General features: G+C 41.4%; 1 protein-coding gene across 4 annotated transcripts; it reads left to right on the top strand.

Annotated features, from left to right (window-relative positions):
• Window positions 1-577: 577 nt before the first annotated feature.
• Window positions 578-19,872, top strand: gsna (gelsolin a). Of its 4 annotated transcripts, XM_026296716.1 has the most exons (18): window positions 578-721; window positions 8,366-8,504; window positions 9,472-9,675; window positions 10,463-10,617; window positions 11,053-11,214; window positions 11,464-11,613; window positions 11,710-11,799; window positions 12,391-12,523; window positions 12,894-13,198; window positions 13,474-13,607; window positions 14,872-14,962; window positions 15,176-15,202; window positions 16,387-16,557; window positions 17,443-17,617; window positions 18,149-18,270; window positions 18,474-18,551; window positions 18,659-18,719; window positions 18,946-19,115. In XM_026296716.1, exons 3-18 carry the CDS (start codon window positions 9,480-9,482, stop codon window positions 19,113-19,115), a joined length of 2,220 nt encoding a protein of 739 aa, XP_026152501.1. In that variant the 5' UTR covers window positions 578-721; window positions 8,366-8,504; window positions 9,472-9,479. The 4 variants fall into 4 exon arrangements, with proteins under 4 accessions (XP_026152501.1, XP_026152500.1, XP_026152503.1 ...); XM_026296715.1 differs by lacking the exon at window positions 8,366-8,504; XM_026296718.1 differs by lacking the exons at window positions 8,366-8,504; window positions 15,176-15,202.
• The last annotated feature ends 24 nt before the right edge of the window (window positions 19,873-19,896 follow it).

The raw sequence follows: 19,896 nt of genomic DNA, 5'->3' as shown, positions 1-19,896 counted from the left end.
GATTTTAATGTGAAGTTTTGGCAGATTATCAGCATGCACACATACAAGGCAGAGGACTTTAAGCAAAACTAGGACATAAAGGTGTTAAATGTCTTTATTGCAAGAACAGTGAATACCTTCATACAGCATGCTGTGTCATAGACCAAGACTGGCTCTGTGCCTGCACTGAAACACTGTGGTCTGATGATCAGCTCACATGGCATGCATGCATGCACACTTTTCATTACTGCAGGCTATAGATCTGTCTTTAATGGAACACCGGGGCCAGACAGGGGCAGTGTTGTTCAAGATGCACACTCTGCTGGGCTCCGGAAGTGTACACTCAAAACCTGACTGAGATTAAATTAATCATCCCTCCAGAGTAAAAAACAACTATTTACATTTTTATTGCGGATGCAACTAAAACGCCACAGCCAGTGGCCTATAGGAGTGGGCTACAGAGCCAGATGCACACAAAACTAACATCACTAAAGTTGTTAGTTTTTGCCATTAAGGAGATGAGTCTATGAGCATGTGTTTCCGCCGCCCCATGAAGGCGGTGCAGCAGGCAGGCCAGGGGTGTGTCATAACGGGGAGTGTCCCGGGCCGTCAGCATAAACAGCGGCTCTCCGCCCCGCTGCCCCTCCGACTCGACGCCTCTCTGCTCCCGCTGCAGCCAGAAGCGTTCACCGCGGCTCAGTCAGGTCCACACCCGTCCCCGATCACAACCTGCGCCTTAAAGGTACGTTATTAACGCACTTTCCTCAGTTGAACAATGCAGGCTTAAGCGCAGATTGCAGGACGGTAATTTGATCCTTTAATTAACGCTCCAGTGTAATGGACCTTTTACTTTCCACGGACATTTTAAAGGTCGTGCTTAAAAGCAACAGAATGTACAGGAATATCTGGATTCTTTGTGCAGATAAAATGAGTTTATTCAACACAAGTTCTTTCCCCCACCTGGCCTATGGCATACTGGCCCGTTCAAAGAGGTATAGATCTAGGCTTTATCACCTAAAGTGCACCACAGCTGCCTTATATGGAGAAACTCTTGGATGATGAAAAAAAAAAGAAAAAGTCCACAGGCTTGATTACATTCTTCCTCAGCTGTCTAAATGACAGGCTGCCATGTGAGACCAAAAACACACACATTAGGTATGCAGTGTTGTTGCTGCGTCTTACTAAAGAATCAATTTGTCTGAGCATCTCAGCTAAAAACTGTACAGCAGCTGTACATGCTGATGTCTATTTTAAAAACATCTGTTGTTGCTATAGAAACGCACAAGCAAACAATTACTGGTCACTGGGGGAAATAAGTCAGTCTCAACATCCTGCTTATGGGAGTTTGTTACTGCAACAGCAAGGTGTGTGTGTCAGCCAGATGTGGTGCAGGCTAAGTTTCTGTGGTTTGTATGTGTGTGTGTGTGTGTGTAAGGAAGAGACATACACACATATTTATCAGCCAATCAGAAGGCGCTATGTCAGATCCACACTCAACTGTGAGACTAAGAGAGTATGGGATGTCTGAATTCATCGACTTTACAGCCCCCCTCTTCAGATGTAGGTACAAGCCTGCTCTCTGTTCATACAGAAGGCAGGACAGCTGAACTGGGTGCTTGTTTGTGAATCTTCCTGAAATCTTAAATCAAGGAAAAAGATCTAAAGCAAATGCAAAGTGAAAGCAAAGTGAAAAAGTGTAACGCCTACCACATTTCTGGAGTCATAATAATATTTGAATTTCATTTTAGGTGCATTTGTCTCTTAAACTAGCTTGTCTGGTCTTAAAAGAATATAAAGTGTAAGCATCTTTAATGTCAATGTCTAAGGAGAAATTATCAGCTGCTAGAGTCAGAACAACATGGTTTGTTGTTCAAACCTGACATTATGTTCACATTTCCTGTTGTTATACAGTCCTGCAATGACTGCTCTCTTTGTCTTCCGTGAGCAGCAGACGTTGAGGTGGCATGATGATGTTACACTCCTGTAATAAGCATGCAGGAGGAGGCTGGATGGAGGGTTTAGGTCTAGACTGAAACTCAGAAAATGCTCAGAGAGCTGGTGTGACAGCGTGTCGCCTGATCGTTCCTGAAATAGGCCTCTCATATCCTTCAATAACCATTCAGGTATCAGGCTAGTTATTTACGAAGTCAGAAACAGACATTCAGTGTCTTAGTTTTAGGCTGTGTAAACAGGCTGAAGGGGCTGTTACTGAGTGTAGAGCCTGTGCAGTGTTATCTGATGTAGCTATTGGTGAGTGAGCTGCAGGGCAGCTGAGCAGCCCTTGAGACTCTGAGAGCAGCATGCATGGAGAAAATGAGTCATCAAGAATTATTTTTCTTAACGGAAGAATCTCTTTTTTCGAGAGAAATTCAGGATGGACAACAGACGAGTCACAACAGCTTAAAAATTTCTTGTCATATGCATCTACGTTTTGCTCTCTGCACACACAGTTTTGAGTCTTCACTAAGGCCTAAACAAAGCCGAAACAAAGGAGTAGTGAAAAGTGGGGGAGGGAACCAAATAGCTGAAGTTGGAATGACACACTCACTCCATGTGTGTTTGGAGAGGAGGGTGTGACAAAGAGGCCACAGATTGGGGGGGGGGTGTTAGAATCTACACAAATACCTTGGTTCTACAGTGGCTCGGGAGGCCTGCAGGCACCATCTGCATTTCCCAGCGCTAACCAATTGTCACATGACCTGTTCTATTTAAGCTTGTAGCTGTTGAGTCTACTACCCCTCTGTGAGTCACTTTATCCAGCCTGGGGCAGCCAGAAATATTTAAGTTTCTTCTAGTCAGCCACTGCCCTACAACAAAACTCTATGATATGTAATAAAAAAAAAAAACCTCAAATTTATTGTGTTAAGTTATTTTCTGTAAGATTCTTTTGTTATTTTCAAGATTTCAAGAGATAGTGGTTATTGCATTTTTTTTAACAGTGGCTTTGATTTCTCAGTCTGAGGTGATTCAGGCGCTGTGCACCTCGTCTGATGTTTGCTTTACGAGAGAGTGTCTTTGATGTGCAGACAGGCACATCATTTCTCTCCATCAGAGAATCAGATCACAGTCAAAGGCGTTGTGTTTATTTAGTGCCACAGTTACATCTTCAGAATACCAAGTTGTGCAACAGTGCTACATATAAACCATGGTATCTTGGTTGGAAGGGATACATGGCTGTTTTTGTCATGAATTCCACACTATGGAGAACAGGGTTGTCCCACCCATGTTCCCCGAGGGCTATTGTACTGCTTGTTTTCCAACTATCCCTGGCCTGCACACTGCTCATTACCTGGATCAGGTGTGTTCAGCCAATCAGAAGCTGGGGGATACCATTTCACTTTGTCTTCCCTCACTTCCACCCTCATCTGAGATGGTATCTTCCAGATTCTAATGAACTGGGTAGGGCAGGGATGGTTGGAAAACAAGCAGGACAGTGGCCCTCGAGGACCAGGGTTGGGCACCCCTGATGCAGAACCAACAGCATAAAACTGTACTACAAGTAGTTAAGATGCAAAAACTGAAGTCCTGTTGCTCTCTACACTGCTGTACTGTTTGTTTTTATCATGACCACAGCTTGGGCGTTAATAAACCCTGTGTTCCTTTCAGGAACTTGGTTTTAAATGTGTAGTTGGCTCTATATCTGTGTTAATAAGGATCCTCTTAGTTTAGCTCACAGGCTGTTTTTATATTGCTGGGTGTGTCAGATGAAGTTAATGAATGACTGTAGCATATCAAGGAGAAGTGACTGATTTATTATCAGATGCTTGGGAACATGAAGTTACTGTATTCTGTCAACAATGTTGTAGATGGTTCCCCATATATTTAGAAAATAGCTGCCTCATTCAGATGCACTGTAGCATTTTAAATATTTGTGGTATACTTAATGACACTTTGGCACCCTTGTAATGACTGGGTGATAGCCGTGGTCACTAATGTCACTAAACAGATCGTATTCACAGAGAAGTCACTTCTTCTTCTATGTGGAGCAGCAGCATACAGGCGATCATTAGCCTGGCTCTGTCCGAAGATGAAAAATATGCCTCCCAGCAACTCTAAACTCTAAGTTGCTGACATGAATAACTTATTTGTTTTCGTCTGAATTTCCCTGCAGCAGTTAATAAAGTTTATCTTATCCTATCTTATCCTGGGTTTAGAAGGAGGGTTACTTGAAGAACTGGCAACCTCACAAGACTTTGGTTGTTTGCTGAAAAATAGTTAGCGCACGTAACTCTGTGTTACAAGAAAGTGAACAAGATAGGCTGAATCAATTTCACAAGATTACAAGCAATACACAGTGGTGTGAAAAAGTGTTGGCCCCCTTCCTGATTTCTTATTTTTTTTTGCATGTTTGTCACAGTTTAATGTTTCAGATCATCAAACAAATTTAAATATTAGTCAAAGATAACACAAGTAAACACATCATGCAGTTTTTAAATGAAGGTTTTTATTATTAAGGGAAAACAAAATCCAAAACTACATGGCCCTGTGTGAAAAAGTGTTTGCCCCCCCCCCGTTAAACTTAACTGTGGTTTATCACACCTGAGTTCAATTCCTCCAGCCACACCCAGACCTGATTACTGCCACACCTGTTCACAATCAAGAAATCACTTAAATAGAACCTGCCTGACAAAGTGAAGTAGACCAAAAGATCCTCAAAAGCTAGACATCATGCTGAGATCCAAAGAAATTCAAAAACAAATGCGAAAGAAAGTAATTGAGATTTATCAGACTGGTAAAGGTTATAAATCCATTTCTAAAGCTTTGGGACTGCAGCGAACCACAGTGAGAGCCATTATCTACAAATGGTGAAAACATGGAACAGTGGAGAACCTTCCCAGGAGTGGCAAGAAATTAAATTACCAAAATTACCCCAAGAGCACAGTGACGGCTCATCCAAGAGGTCACAAAAGACCCCACAACAACATCCAAAGAACTGCAGGCCTCACTTGCCTCAGTTACGGTCACTGTTCATGACTCTACCATAAGGGCTATGGTAGAGTCATGAACAGACTGGGTAAAAATGGTCTGCAATGGTCAGAGTTCCAAGACGAAAAACGCTGCTGAACAAAAAGAAAAAAAAGGCTCATCTCAGTTTTGCCAGAAAACATCTTGATGATCCCCAAGACTTTTGGGAAAATACTCTGTGGACTGACGAGACAAAAGTTGAACTTTTTGGAAGGTGTGTGTCCCATTACGTCTGGCGTAAAAGTAACACTGCATTTCAGAAAAAGAGCATCATACCAACAGTAAAATATGGTGGTGGTAGTGTGATGGGCTGGGGCTGGTTTGCTGCTTCAAGACCTGGAAGACTTGCTGTGATAAATGGAACCATGAATTCTGCTGTCTACCAAAAAATCCTGAAGGAGAATGTCCGGCCATCTGAGATTGAGATGCTGTGGCATGACCTTAAAAAGGCAGTTCATGCTTGAAAACCCTCCAATGTGGCTGAATTACAACAATTCTGCAAAGATGAGTCTGCCAATATTCCTCCACAGCGCTGTAACAGACTCACTGCAAGTTATCGCAAATGCTTGATTGCAGTTGTTGCTGCTAAGGGTGGCCCAACCAGTTATTAGGTTTAGGGGGCAAACACTTTTTCAAACAGGGCCATGTACTTTTGGATTTTGTTTTCCCTTAATAATAAAAACCTTCATTTAAAAACTGCATGATGTGTTTACTTGTGTTATCTTTGACTAATATTTAAATTTGTTTGATGATCTGGAACATTAAACTGTGACAAACATGCAAAAAAAAAAAAGAAATCAGGAAGGGGGCCAACACTTTTTCACACCACTGTAGCTATATACATATTGTATCCATTACCACTCTGACCTCAACAAAAACTTTTGTGGATTGTTCCTTAATAAACAATCAACAGAAGGACTTAGTATTAGCCAAACTGTGCCAGTCTAATATATTGGAATCAGACCCAAATTTTGTCCTGTTATAAAATTAAAATGTCAAATGACATCATGTCTATGCACCAAAATGTGAGTGCTCATCTTGTAGAAAGAAGCGTCTGAAACAGTTTATCTGTATTTCACTCCCTTTCAACTTATTGGTCTACTGGTATCAGTGTGTCTGATATTAATGCTACTAGTTTCAGATCTGCTGTCTGACTTTAATGGCATAAAGCTTGTTAGGATGGAAAATGCACCAGGCTGCTTTAGAGCTACTGTAGGAAAATTCAGTTTTCCACATCCTCCATCCAACTATAATGACTATAGTGGAACTGCCCAGCAGCATCTGTGTCCAGCCAAACTTGGACACAGATGCTGCAGCGGAAGTTCAGACAGTGCACGACCTTGTATGACTCCAGCTATTTTGGCTACTTTTTCCCTGTCTTGACTAGCTACAAAACACTGGGCAGTGAGTATGATTGTTACATAAGAGGAGAGAAGCAATGAGGAAAAATGGACCCCACGTTAGTCTGCTTGGTTCTATGAATTCTGAACCACTTCCCTCTTACAGGGTCAGAAACAGATTCCAGCCATGTTTGTGGGAAGACAATTGCATAGAAGAATGGACGATTCTTGCTGCAGTGTGGACTTTTAGTCATGCAAACTGAGAGGCAGCAGGTTCAGGCAGCATTCCTGTGGAAAACTGGATTCTGTGTTAATTTTGAACTACGTGACCTTGAGTTTATAAATTTTTTTGTAATACCTGAACCTTTGCTTTATTGGTTACCCTTCAGAGTCATTAACTTTGATGTTATGAATGTCTTATCAACACATCACAATTAAAATACATGAGTAAAATAAAGAAGGAATGCGCTGAGAGGCCACAGAAGCCCCTTTCAGAGGCTAGTTTCTAATTTGAGAACACTGCTTCGCTTTTGAGAAATTGTTTACACTCTGTGGTGTTTCCTGTGCCAGCTGCTGTCAACAGACAGTGTGTGTTGGTATCTGCTGCAAAGACTCAAAGGACACTTCTGACCACTTTATAAAAATGATTGCAGTTCCGGCTGCAGACAGGAGGCAGAGCTGGAGGTAGCAGAGCTGAAGATGTTGAGGTTCTCTCTGGGAGTGACGAGGATGGAAAGGATCAGGAATGAGGACATCAGAGGGACAGCTCATGTTAGATGTTTTGGAGAAAAAGCCAGGGAAGCCAGACTGAGATGGTTTGGACATGTTCAGAGGAGGGACAGTGAATACATAAAAAGGATACGTAAAAGGATGCTGAGGTTAGAGCTGCCAGGAAGGAGGCCTAGAGGAAGACCAAAGAGGAGGTTCTTGGATGTAGTGAAGGAGGACATGAGGATAGTTGGTGTGGGTGAGGAGGATACAGAGGATAGGGTTGAATGGAGGCGGATGATTCGCTGTGGCGACCCCTGAAGGGAGCAGCTGAAAGGAAAAGAAGAAGAAGAAGAAGAAGAAGATTGCAGTTCAGGCGGCAATGAAACAATCAAACATTTGAACTAATCACTGATCTAATCACATAATAGTTACCAAAGTTTAAAGATGAACTTACTTAAATAAAACACATATTGTACACCTTAAGTTTGTATGCATGATCTTAATCTGAAAAGTATCAGCTCCAGCAGAAATAGAGATGTCAAAAGTAGATTTTGTACCATTTCAAGTATTTATTTCAATATTGTTCCTTTCCCATCACTGTAACTGTAACTCTGTGTGTAGCAGAAAAACACAACACCCTCATGTTTATGCAGTCCTAATAATCAGTTCTTTTAAAGTCTGATGGGAATGTCAAACATGTCCACTTCATCAGAATCAGAGTTCCTGTTTCATTTCCACTGTTTTAGAAAATGTTTCCAGATGGCCATAACAAAGATTTCAACAGGATGCTCAACTCCCATCTTAAAAACCTCAAACATTTAGTGGGTTGAAACATGGTGCAGCACAGACACTTGAAACTCTTGACTGGGCACCATGTGACATTCATGCTGTTGGATCTTGTTGAAGTGTATGGCATGTACAGGAATGTCTGGTCGTATGGTTGTGAATTTGCTTGCAAAATTGGACTGATGCATTAGAGAGGGGCCATGGCATGAGATGCCATGCACTGCGAGGTTAAAGAGTTTGATATTGCTATTTTATGTTTCTACTAAGGTTGATATCTATTTAAAGGGTTACCCTACTAATTTTAGATGAGATAAACTTTATTTATCCCCAAGGGGAAATCCAGGTAGTCTTGTAGTTAATTAGTGAGTGAGTAGTGAGAGTAGTCAGTCATCTGCCATTGACTAAGGTGTTGTAGAGCCTGATGGCAGTGGGGATGAAGGATCTCCTGATTCGTTCAGTCCTGCAGCTCAGTGAGGTGAGTCGTCCACTGCGGCTGCTTCTCTGGTCCATCATGTTGTGAAGGGGATGGTCAGTGTATTACAGGATGGTCTCTACCTTTGTCTGTGTGCATCTCTCCACCACAGCCTCCAGTGAGTCCAGCCTCATTCCAGTCAGTCAACCAGCTTTTTCCATCAGTTTGTTCAGCTGCCTGGCATCCTTCTGCTTTATGCTGCCTCCCCAGCAGACTGCAGGATAAAACAGCACACTTCCTGCCATACTTTGGTAAAACATGTTTAAGGATCTAAACCACCATAGTCATTTTTGTTCTTCAGTGACCAGTCCAACTAATTTGCAAGTTAGTGTCATTTTTTTAGTAACAACCTTTGCATGTATGTCTCTTGTTACAAACTGGAGGTATGAAGTCTGAAATACATGTCTAAAAATATTCGAGAACAAGTTTCTAATGAAAAGCTGTTATCAAGCTGCATCATGGGAAGTGTAGGGTCTCTCGTTTGTGAAGCATGATGCACAATAGGTAAGAAATCCAGTATGTCTTCAGTTTGATTGTTTCTTACACCAGTGTCTCAAGTCCACTTGTACTGGAGTACTTTTATTACTGCTGGCTGCATTACACCAATTCTACTATTGTTGCCAATCCATGATCAGGATTGCTTTATGGCAATACTGGATTAACTATTTCAATGTGAGGGGTTACCCTGAAAGTCTAATGTCCTTAGGGCTAACTCCAAGTCTTGTGTAGAGTATAATGGATTTCTTTAAGATATGTTGGTCTTAATGGTCAGCATTCAGTCAAGAATGACCTGGTGAGACACAGCCTTTCCTTCAAAGCTGTGTTTGTAGTGTTTTACAAGTCTCCTGTTTGAGTACACACAGTACATGTTTTGCCACCATTGCTGGCAGTGATGAGTACGCCTTAGTTATAACTGCCTGCACTTCCTCTTCCTCAATGGAGGAAGTGCCCTGAGCACAGTGCACCAGTGACTCAACCTGCTGGTCATTCATATCTAAGTATAGCTCTAAACTTTATCTTTGTATCCATGGCGACAACTCAGTATTAAGGGGAGTGGCCTTATGTTTTCAATGCAAATGTCTCAGTCCCAGCCTCATTTTATAGGGTTTATGACTCTTATCTCTGCAGTACTAGATCACAGACAGCTTGTTGTCACAGAAACACACCCATATACTCAAGCCTGTGGATTGGAAAAAAACCCCAAAATCTCATTCTCAGCACACAGGATGGCAGCACACCACCCAGAGTTCGACCGGGCTGGACAGAAGCCAGGCCTCCAGGTGTGGAGGGTGGAGAACTTTAACCTGGTGCCTGTTCCAGAGAATCTGTACGGAGGATTTTACACTGGAGACGCCTACCTCATCCTCAACACCATCAAACAACGCTCCGGAAGCCTGCAGTACGACCTCCACTTCTGGTTGGGTGAGTGCATATTTTTTAAAAAAGGTTTTAACTTTTCTGATCCCACATTCTAAAATATCACAGCAGAACAAACATGACAAAGAAAACTAAAATATCAAATACACTTTGAGCATCTAATACATATAGCATGCAAAATAAAACACAGAGGTTCTACAAGTAAACTATAAAAATAACTCAAATGTTCTGTTTGTCAAATCTGAGTCTGCGAAGTACCTCTCTTTGAGTACCTCAAAACTGTACTCAAATAGCATAAGGAGGAAATGAACAGTAGTACTTTTCTAGCAATATTTTGTGTATTGCAGAACAGTGGCAGATATCTCCAAATTGTCAAGTTTTCAAATAAGAAAAATAAAGTTACTGGTTGTAAGAGTTAATTTCAATTCAGTGATAGTTTAAGTCTGACGAGCTGAAAATATTAAAGTCAAAGTGGATCAGTCAAAACCTAAAGAACAGTTCTGTAAACAAACTGAAAGCAAGAAGCTGAGTCAGGTCTCTTTACTATTGATTTCACGTACTGTTAGTCCATTTGATTGATCATGGAAACAGCATTTACCAATAAACAGGGTCTGATGTAACTCTCTGAAATGCAATGTCCAGGAATAGAATAATGTTGCATGTATTAGTGTGTCTGCCTGGATCTGCTCCCAAATATCGATGTCCTCACTCAGTCTGCAGTGAGAGAATTCATCAAACACAAAACACAGCTCTCTGGTTAGATGTGGAGTATGACTGCTGAAACAGAATAAAGGCATTAATATGGAGCGTGTGTGTGATTCTTCTGGTGCAGGTGATTTCTGCACCCAGGATGAGAGCGGCTCAGCAGCCATCTTTACTGTCCAGTTGGATGACTTCCTGGGAGGAAAGCCTATTCAGTACCGTGAGGTCCAGGGACACGAGTCCAAAACCTTTCTGGGCTACTTCAAGTCTGGAATCAAATACATGGTAAGAAACATCTACAATATATATCCCATGTTTTGTGTGTGTTTTTTTTTTAAACCTAGGATCATGTATAGTTTGTAAAATAGTAGGGGTGATTTAGGTGATTTAAGGTTATCATATATTTGTAATGAGAAAAGACATTTTTTAAATTGAGAAAATGTAAAATAGAAGATCGTTTGTACTTTTTGTGACTTCAATTTTCAAATATACATTAAAATATTCTCTTATGTTTTCACTTTGTGTGCTGGTGAGGAATCATTATAACCATTAAAAAGTAGTAACACATACCCTGAATTTTGTAATTGTATTGTTATAACATTATTTTGTCAGTTACATGCCTCATTATCCAATACAGTCATTTTTGTTTTGTTTTAGGTAAAAGCAACTGTATTTGAAAAGGCTGGTATTTTATTTTGAAATGCAACACTTATCTTCCAGAAAGGGGGTGTAGCATCTGGATTCAAGCATGTGGTCACCAATGAGGTGGTTGTGCAGCGGGTGCTCCAGGTCAAAGGTCGTCGTGCTGTCCGGGCAACAGAGGTGGCGGTCAGCTGGGACAGCTTCAACCAGGGAGACTGTTTCATCCTGGACCTGGGAGATGTGAGTGACACAGAGCAGATAATCATTAGACAAATATTACAATATTTTATTAGTCTCATAAATAGAGAGTTTTGAGTAGTGGTAAACAACGTGCAGTATATGGCAGATGTTGCTATTTAGCCACAGGGAGCAATAAAAAATGACGAAGTGGTCTTGATTGTTGTGAAACCCAAAATACTGTTGAAAGTTCCACCTTCAGAAAAGATTTATTAACCTGCTTTGTGATCTGCTCTTTCTCGTGTTGTACAGGAGATTTACCAGTGGTGTGGCTCCCAGAGCAACCGCTTTGAGAAGCTGAAGGCTACGCAGGTTGCCAAGGGTATCCGTGACAACGAGCGCAGTGGGAGGGCCCGAGTTTACGTCTGTGAAGAGGGTCGGGAGAGGGAGAAGATGTTAGAGGTAAGTTCATTGGTCATGAGAACAACTGAAGTCTCAAACTAGGTCCTTTATCACCTCAGGAGACTTTTGTGTTCAAGCTGCTGCTTCTGTCCTCAGGTTTTGGGGCCTAAACCGGATCTGCCTGCCGGAGCCTCTGATGACATCCAGGCTGATGCTTCAAACAGGAAGATGGCCAAACTCTACAAAGTGAGAGAAGTCAGAACATCTCTTGTGCTATGCTATGTTGTTATTAACATCACATTTTCTTATTTTGTTTTGTGAATACGTGTGTAGATATTTTAAATACTGAATAAGTTCAATTCAACCTTATCATGTCACTCCACAATGAAAAACGTGTGCAGTACAAAAATGTAATTATCTCGGATACAAACCCAGCTGAAAGTCTGATTCTACAAGTCCTCTTTGATGCACAAACATTCCCACCAGCACGTTCAGCATTTACCTCTTTACTTTCCACTTACTAAAGGATTTTCTCAACTGTTTGAATAACTTTCTTATAGTAATGATGATGATCAGTCTTTTGGGTAAGCAGGAGACGTAACGTTTGAATGAATAAAATGCACAAACCTTAATTTGAACTAATCTTCTTTACAAAACTCTGCATGCTTTCAATAGGTATTTATAAAAAGGAACAGTGATCTCTGTAGTTTTTAATGAGAGGCACATTAATGTCACAGTTCTCCTTTCTGACTGGTAATGTTGTGACAGTGGAGAGGAGGTAGTGAAACATTTATTTTTCAGAAACCCTCTAATCAAACTTCCCCTTTTCCTTCACAGGTTTCCAATGCCAGCGGAGGAATGACCATCAAACTGGTGGCAGCAGAAAACCCCTTCACCCAAAGTGCCCTGGAGTCCGGCGACTGCTTCATTCTGGACCATGGCTCCGATGGCAAGATCTTTGTCTGGAAAGGTCAGTGCAGGTGCTGCATGGATTCCCCATATGTTCACTGAGCTGTGGTTCATCTTTCATCAATACACCGATCTGCTTTCTTGCCGAAAATCAGATGAGACGACTGACACAACTTTCATAACTGTATGTTAAATATGAAGCTAGAGATGGCAGTGCAAAGACTCGGGAGGAGCCTGGCTCTGTACAAACAGAAAAATCTGGCTGCAGGTCCTCTGAAGTCCACTAATTTCTTTAATTATTTAACAAGAAACAGAAATTATATCTAAATTAAAATGCTCATTCATTTTGATGTTTTGAGTGTTTCGGTTAAAAAGTGTGATATTTTCTCACATACCTTGATAATCTTTACACTGTTTTTTTATTTTCACAGGCAAAGATGCTAACATGGAGGAACGAAAGGCAGCACTGAAAGCAGCAGACGAGTTCATCAAGAAGATGGGTTATCCCAAATACACACAAGTCCACATCCTGCCAGAGATGGGCGAGACACCGCTTTTCAAACAGTTCTTCAAAGACTGGCGGGACAAAGATCAGACAGTGGGCCTGGGTGTGGCCTACATTGCCAACAGCATTGCCAAGATCGAGAAGGTGGACTTCGACGCCGCCAGCCTGCACGACTCCCCCGCCATGGCTGCCCAGCACGGCATGGTGGATGATGGCAGTGGAGAGAAACAGGTGAGCGGAGGGAGGCCGGACTGTTAGTCCATTACTCAGGCTGTCAGAGGCCACGTCTAAGAACTGTTGTGGTACCTGAGGACCTGGACCTGTCAGTGCCTGAACAGCTCCCTCTTGTGGTGAATGTGTTAACAAGATACTGGCTTTGAATCTTTAAAATATTACACTAGACTATTTGTTATGTAATGAAACATCTACGTCATTCATAGTGAATGGGATAAAAGATTAAACACAATTTTCTCACAGAATTTATTTGTTTGTTTTTTTCCTGGCAGATCTGGCGTATTGAAGGATCCGATAAGGTCCCAGTGGAGCCGTCCACACACGGACAATTCTATGGCGGAGACAGCTACATCATCCTGTACAGCTATCATCACGGAGGGCGTCAGGGACACATCATCTACATGTGGTGAGAACATCGGAGGATGACGGTTTGACATCAGTTAATGTATTTCTGTCTTACCGCTCAATCAATCAATCAATCAATCACAAACTCAGCCATTGAATTATAAGACTGAAATACCAACAGACTGAACCAGGTAAAAGGTCAGTCTGTGATTTTACTTATTGTGAATATAAAGTTAAGATTAGAGGAGGATTTCCTTTATTGAATGCGTCTGGGGAAAGAAGTCTGATCTCAACGCAGGAAATGTGTTTCTGTTTTCTAATAAATGATAAAATGTATCTATCAAACACCAACTGTGTTTGATTTGGAAGTTAAAAGAGATTTAAAAAGGCTGCTGGAAAGTAAATGTCAGGAATTTAGAGGTATACTCTAATTCTGATCCCAACAGCCAGAGAGGTAGGGTTATACAAGGCTTTAGAAGTGACAGTGAACAAAAATGACTCTGAGGCTATGCAACAAAAACTCAAAGGGGAAGCAAACCGAAGAACTAAAACACAAAAACTGACCAGACTTAGTCCACTAATAAAATGCAGCGATAAAAACTGGGCCCAGGAACCCAGATCAATATTCATCACAACAAAAATGACAGTAACAGATGAGGAACCTAGACCAGGATCTGGCACGGAGAAGGAACAAAGGCAGCCATGAATACAAAAAACCAGACTAATTAAACCCAGGTGAAGACAATGAGAAATGTAAAGGACGTAAAGCAGTGAGACATGAACTAAGGCAAAAACAGGAAGTAGACCAAAACGAAAATCCAGAACAGGAAGTCCATGACAGATCATGACAGTAAACATGGATGTAAACAATCCATACTTTAAAAACATTAGAAATATCAATGCTGCTAATGTTTTGAGGACGTACATGCAACATTTGTTAGCCCTGAAAGATACAGTGTGTTTTAGTTTGATACACATTAAAACAGAAACTTTAATACTTTAAAAGTAAAAGTAGTAGTAGTAATTTTCAGATACAACAAATATACACTACAACCTGTCAGGTATAATACACACAGTAATCCTATAGGATATGAGTTTATTATGCATGGTTAGAAATAAAACCCTGGGTTGTCTAGTCTCTACCTGTGTTAACATGCCTGTTACAAGTTTAAGCAAACAATAAGTTGAATAAATAAAAAACTGAAGTTACAATTTCTGCATCAGTTTCAGGTCTAACTGATGGGACAGTGGGTGCAAAGCTGAGCCCCAGTTCGTTCCTCTCATTATGCTTAATGCAGTGGTGATACCTTTGAATTGTTTCCCAGGCAGGGCATGGACTCCAGTCAGGATGAAATCGGGGCCTCCGCGATCCTCGCCGCCCAGCTGGACGAAGAGCTCGGTGGTGGTCCTATCCAGGTATAACACAGCAACACATCCTTTTAGCGTTCTTTTGGTTTTCATGAGCTCATATTTATTTAATCATTCATATTATTGATGTCTCTGCTTTCCCCTGGCTTACCTCCTATCTGACCTTTACACATCCTTTCACTCTCTCTGCTCTCCCTTTTGGTCTCCATCCTGCTTCTGCGGCTTTTCCACCTTGGGTTCTGACCTTTTCTCTCTCTTCAGGTTGTTGGTGCTCCTATAACCACTCAGGTATTCCCCCCTCCTCCTTCCCTGTTCCTCCCCGACTCATATGAGTTTGTCCATGGACAGAGGCGAACGGAAGCAAACAATAACGTTTTCTATTTCTGTTCCACATACATATGAATATCAAAGAGTTTTAAATGTAATCTTTCAGGCTATTTGCAGACTCAATGAAGGAGCTAAATTAAATGTGTGGTGGAGCCATTTGAGTCAAACACAAACAGGACATTCCACTGTCAGGGTTATTGGGAGTTTCCGTCTTTGTCTGTCCTCTGAGCAGAACTAACAGCCCGTTTCCGAACGCTGCCCTTAGCTGACATCACACTGACTTAACCTGTCAATGAGTGTTAGTGTTTGTTAGATCCACATGAACACAGTTTTAGTGTGAAATAATTGTAGAGGTCATAAAACAAAATCGTTGTCAACTCTGCACTCATGTGTGTCTTTCTGTGTTATGCCTCCACTTCGCATGTACAATCTTCATGTTCATGCTGTGGCATGACTCTGTGACCGACTCTGTCACGTATGGGAACATAGTAGAAGTCCTGTTGCTCGTTCCAGATGTTTTCTTGCTCTAACTTGCGAATGTCTCTTTTGCATTCAGTGTTTGTGAATAAACTGACTTGAGTTTCAATTTACCTCGATAGATGTGTAGATAGATTTTCCATTTAACAAAAGAACCAAAAAATTTCAAATGTTAAATGTTGCCTCAGCACAAGGGCTTTGTTTAAGTATAAAAATATGGAGTAAAATTCAACTTTTGTGCTTTTAAGAGATGGATATTTCATATCATACCAGATGTTACCGCTCTAGCTCAAGTTTCAAAGTGCACGACTTGGACTACAACTAGAATCGGAGGTTCACTGTCATGAGAATCATAACACAGTTTCAGACATAATGTGCATCATCACTTGGTATCTTAATTTCACAGACTTTGACTGTCATCCCCTTATGGCACAGAGTAAACATGTGGCTCAGCTTCATGCTGCCACCTTGTGGCTGTAGTGGGTATGACAGTGAACATTTTTCACATATTGTTGATGCATATTTCACAAGACAACAATGGAGGATGTGTCTGCTGTGACTTGGGGTAACTCACAACATCTACATACATGGATTATTTTTCAATGAGAATTACTGCAACAGCCTTCTTACTCAGCTCCAGAGGTTTAACTTTAGTGTTTGCGTACCAGGTGAGGGTGGTGCAGGGGAAAGAGCCAAGCCATCTGATGAGTCTGTTTGGAGGACAGCCAATGGTGGTTTACAAGGGGGGGACATCCAGAGAAGGAGGTCAGTCCGCGCCCGCAGAGACGCGACTCTTCCAGGTGCGCTCCAACTCTGCAGGACACACCAGAGCGGTGGAGGTAAGAGAACATGCATACTTCACTTTCTGACTTTATTACTGCTTCAACTGGATTTTAAAGCACAAGTCAAATATCTTATTTCTCTGTGCCACAGAGCTTCATTGTTGTCCAATAGCAATATGACGTTCCATTGTTACCTGTTACCATGAATATAAATATTAGGTTATTTGAATCCTACTGCTTCCTAGAACACCAATTATGTATTAATCCTCCACTGTAAATAGTTCCCACAAAGCGCATTGTTTACTCTTGTTTCAGTAACGTTACTATGTTAGGTAATTATACTAAAAACTATGACCTACTAAATGCTTTAAGAGCAGACTAGAGATTTTTGCTTCATTTTGATAATGTCCTGTTTCATTGTCAAGCTGTCAAGTAAATCTTTTTCCAGGAATGTGTTGTACTTTACAATTTTTTTTATCTGAGTGTTATAAAATCAGTCAATCAGTATGTCCATCTTCCAAACTTGAGGGTCACTGCTTGTTTTCCCAATTATCCCTGTCCTACCCACTGCTGAGTACCTGGATCAGTTCAATCAGAAGATGAACGATACCAATCCTTGTTGTCTTTCCCACCTCCTCCCTCATCTGAAATGATGTTTTCCAGCTTATGGTTGACTGAACACATCTGTAATCAGCAGAGGGTAGGCCAGTGATAGCTGGAAAACAAGCAGGGGGGTGGCCCTCAAGGAACATGAGTTGTGGCATCCCTGCGGGGCAGTGTTTTTAAGAGTGTAGGAAATTTTAAATTAAATAGTTTGGAACCTGGACAAAGTATAACAAGAGTATAAACTGGGAAGGCCTGACAGCTCAACTGATCACTGTCAAACATACAGGAGCAGTGGTGTAGCACATATTGATCTATGGTGTTGCTGTGTTTATGCAGCTTGACCCAGTGGCATCCAACCTGAACTCCAATGACGCTTTTATTCTGGTGACCCCCGGAAGCTCCTTCATGTGGGTGGGAGTGGGTGCCAGTGACACAGAGAAGCAGGGAGCTCAGCAGCTGTGTGGCATCCTGGGAGTGTCTGCCTCCGAGCTGTCTGAGGGAGGAGAGACTGGTGAGGAAACCTGATGAACACAAAAGATTACTTTCTCATCTTTTAGTGCTTTGGAATTAAACTGAACATAACACCAGGTAATATAATCAGAGTTGTATCTGGTGATCAAGCTGTTAAAATAGTGCGTTGTGAAGCAAAACTGTTTTGTATCTCAGCTAAACTAAGGGCTTGTGTTTATCTATTTAAAACAAATGAGAGCTTGTATCACAGCTTCAGATGTTATCGCTAGTCTTGTGATTTGCTTTCAAAGCTGAAGAAAAAAAATGAATTCTCTAATAACATTTTCAAATCTAAAACCTCAGGGTAAATCGTAGCAGACGGTTTTTCAGGCAAAATTCAACATTTTATTTTGACGAGCTGTTGTGAATGAGAGATCACTTGGATTTATCAGAAGGAAAGCTCCAGAGAGCTCTATTAGCTCATAGTTTTTGTTTTGCAGCATACAGCATGTACTGGTTTAGTGTTGGGACTCTAGGTTTGTTTAAATACATACATGCACATCATTAATAACTGGAAGCGTCCTCTCCACAGATCAGTTCTGGGATGCTGTGGGAGGAAAGACAGGATACCGTACTTCTGCCCGACTCAAGGACAAGATGGACGCTCATCCACCCAGACTCTTCGCCTGCTCCAATAAGACTGGAAACTTCATCGTAAGTGTCTTGTCTGAGCTCTCTCCGCTGCTGCATTTGTTTTATTTCACTGGAAAACTGTTCAATAGGAGAAAGGAAAAACAGTAAGTTGAGTGAAGTAACCCTTTAAATCACACGGACTGTAAACAGTGAAATATGAACATGGCTATTTGCACAGCCAGTACAGCAACCACACCACCACTGAATCCTTGTCGTCCTCTCAGATTGAGGAGGTGCCCGGGGAGATGACACAAGATGACCTCGCCACTGATGATGTCATGATCCTTGACACCTGGGATCAGGTAAAGAAACCAGAGCAGTGACTACTTTAGCTGTTTTGTTGAATGGACTCAGAGCTGAGTCAGTGAAGGGAAAGGAACAAACAAGCACAAACCATTCCTATTTTTAGGTGTTTGTCTGGATTGGAAACGAGGCCCTAGAGGAAGAGAAGACTGAAGCCATGGCATCTGGTAAGGACATCTGGGAAAAACTGAATACCACATTATTACAATATGACTGTCTATGTATGTTGCATGTTAGAACTTAAATAATTTAGGCCTATGAAATCTTTTAGGTAAAAAAGGAATGTCAAAATAATAATTTAGTATCTTAAACTGCCCTCTGTATTATAGTTTAAATATTCTTACTCATGAAACATCATTTTGCTTAAAAGTAAACCAACCTTTCTTCTCACAGCGGTCCGTTACATCGAGACAGATCCAGCCAACAGGGACCGCAGGACACCCATTGTCAAGATCAAGCAGGGCTTTGAGCCACCAACCTTCACTGGCTGGTTCCTGGGCTGGGACCACGACTACTGGACCAGCGACCCCCTGGAGCGCGCTATGGCCGAGCTGGCCATGTGAGCGTTCAGCTGGTCGTCCTTTCCTCCCCATTAACCGGGCCCCTCTGCTCTGCCACAAGCACTGAGCTCCAATCAGAAAGACTTTATAGCTGCCAACACGGCCTGAAAATTAGTTTTGCTTTAGGTTTTCAAAGGAATGGAGCTTAAAAAAAAAAAAAAAAAAAAAAAAAGCAGTGTTTTAATTCACCTTCTCTCACATTCAACAGTATATCCATCCAATAACAGTAGAGCTTTACCAGATACACAGGCTTTCTGCAGGGTTTTGCGCTAGTCTATTACTAAGACTTTTATTAAAAAGGTAATTTTTCTGATTTTTATTTTGACAATAAAACCTGTTCACTAGCAAAATGTAACAACAAACACACAGCAAGAGTTTAAAGCCTTGGTCTAGTGCAACATTGCACAACTCACTGCCCAGAAAACACAGACTATTAAAAGCAATATAACCAATGCCTTAACATTCTTTCCTTTTCCTCTCTTTACAGGGAACTTGTTTAACTTTGGAACCTTTTTAAAAAGGTACTGTTCTAGTTTAAGGACACCTTTATGCATACATTGGTAGTAATTTTAGTTTAGATCTCATATTTATTTTTTAAAAATGCCCTAGGTTTATGCCTATGAAGCTAGTGTGATGTTGCAGTGGCTGCGTTTTCATGAGAAGCCTATGCTTTGCTGCTTTACAAACTAGTTACTTCTTCTGTGAGACTTTGGGGTTTTCTCTAAGCTGTATTTCAATAAAACCGAATGAAACATGTTAACTGTGTGTGTATGTGTGTTTTCTG

Source organism: Mastacembelus armatus, chromosome 12, assembly GCF_900324485.2.
Source record: "Mastacembelus armatus chromosome 12, fMasArm1.2, whole genome shotgun sequence".
In the NCBI taxonomy this organism is placed as follows: Eukaryota; Metazoa; Chordata; class Actinopteri; order Synbranchiformes; family Mastacembelidae; genus Mastacembelus; species Mastacembelus armatus.
Note: the sequence above shows the minus strand (reverse complement) of the source record. Positions and strands in the feature narration are given on the sequence as shown.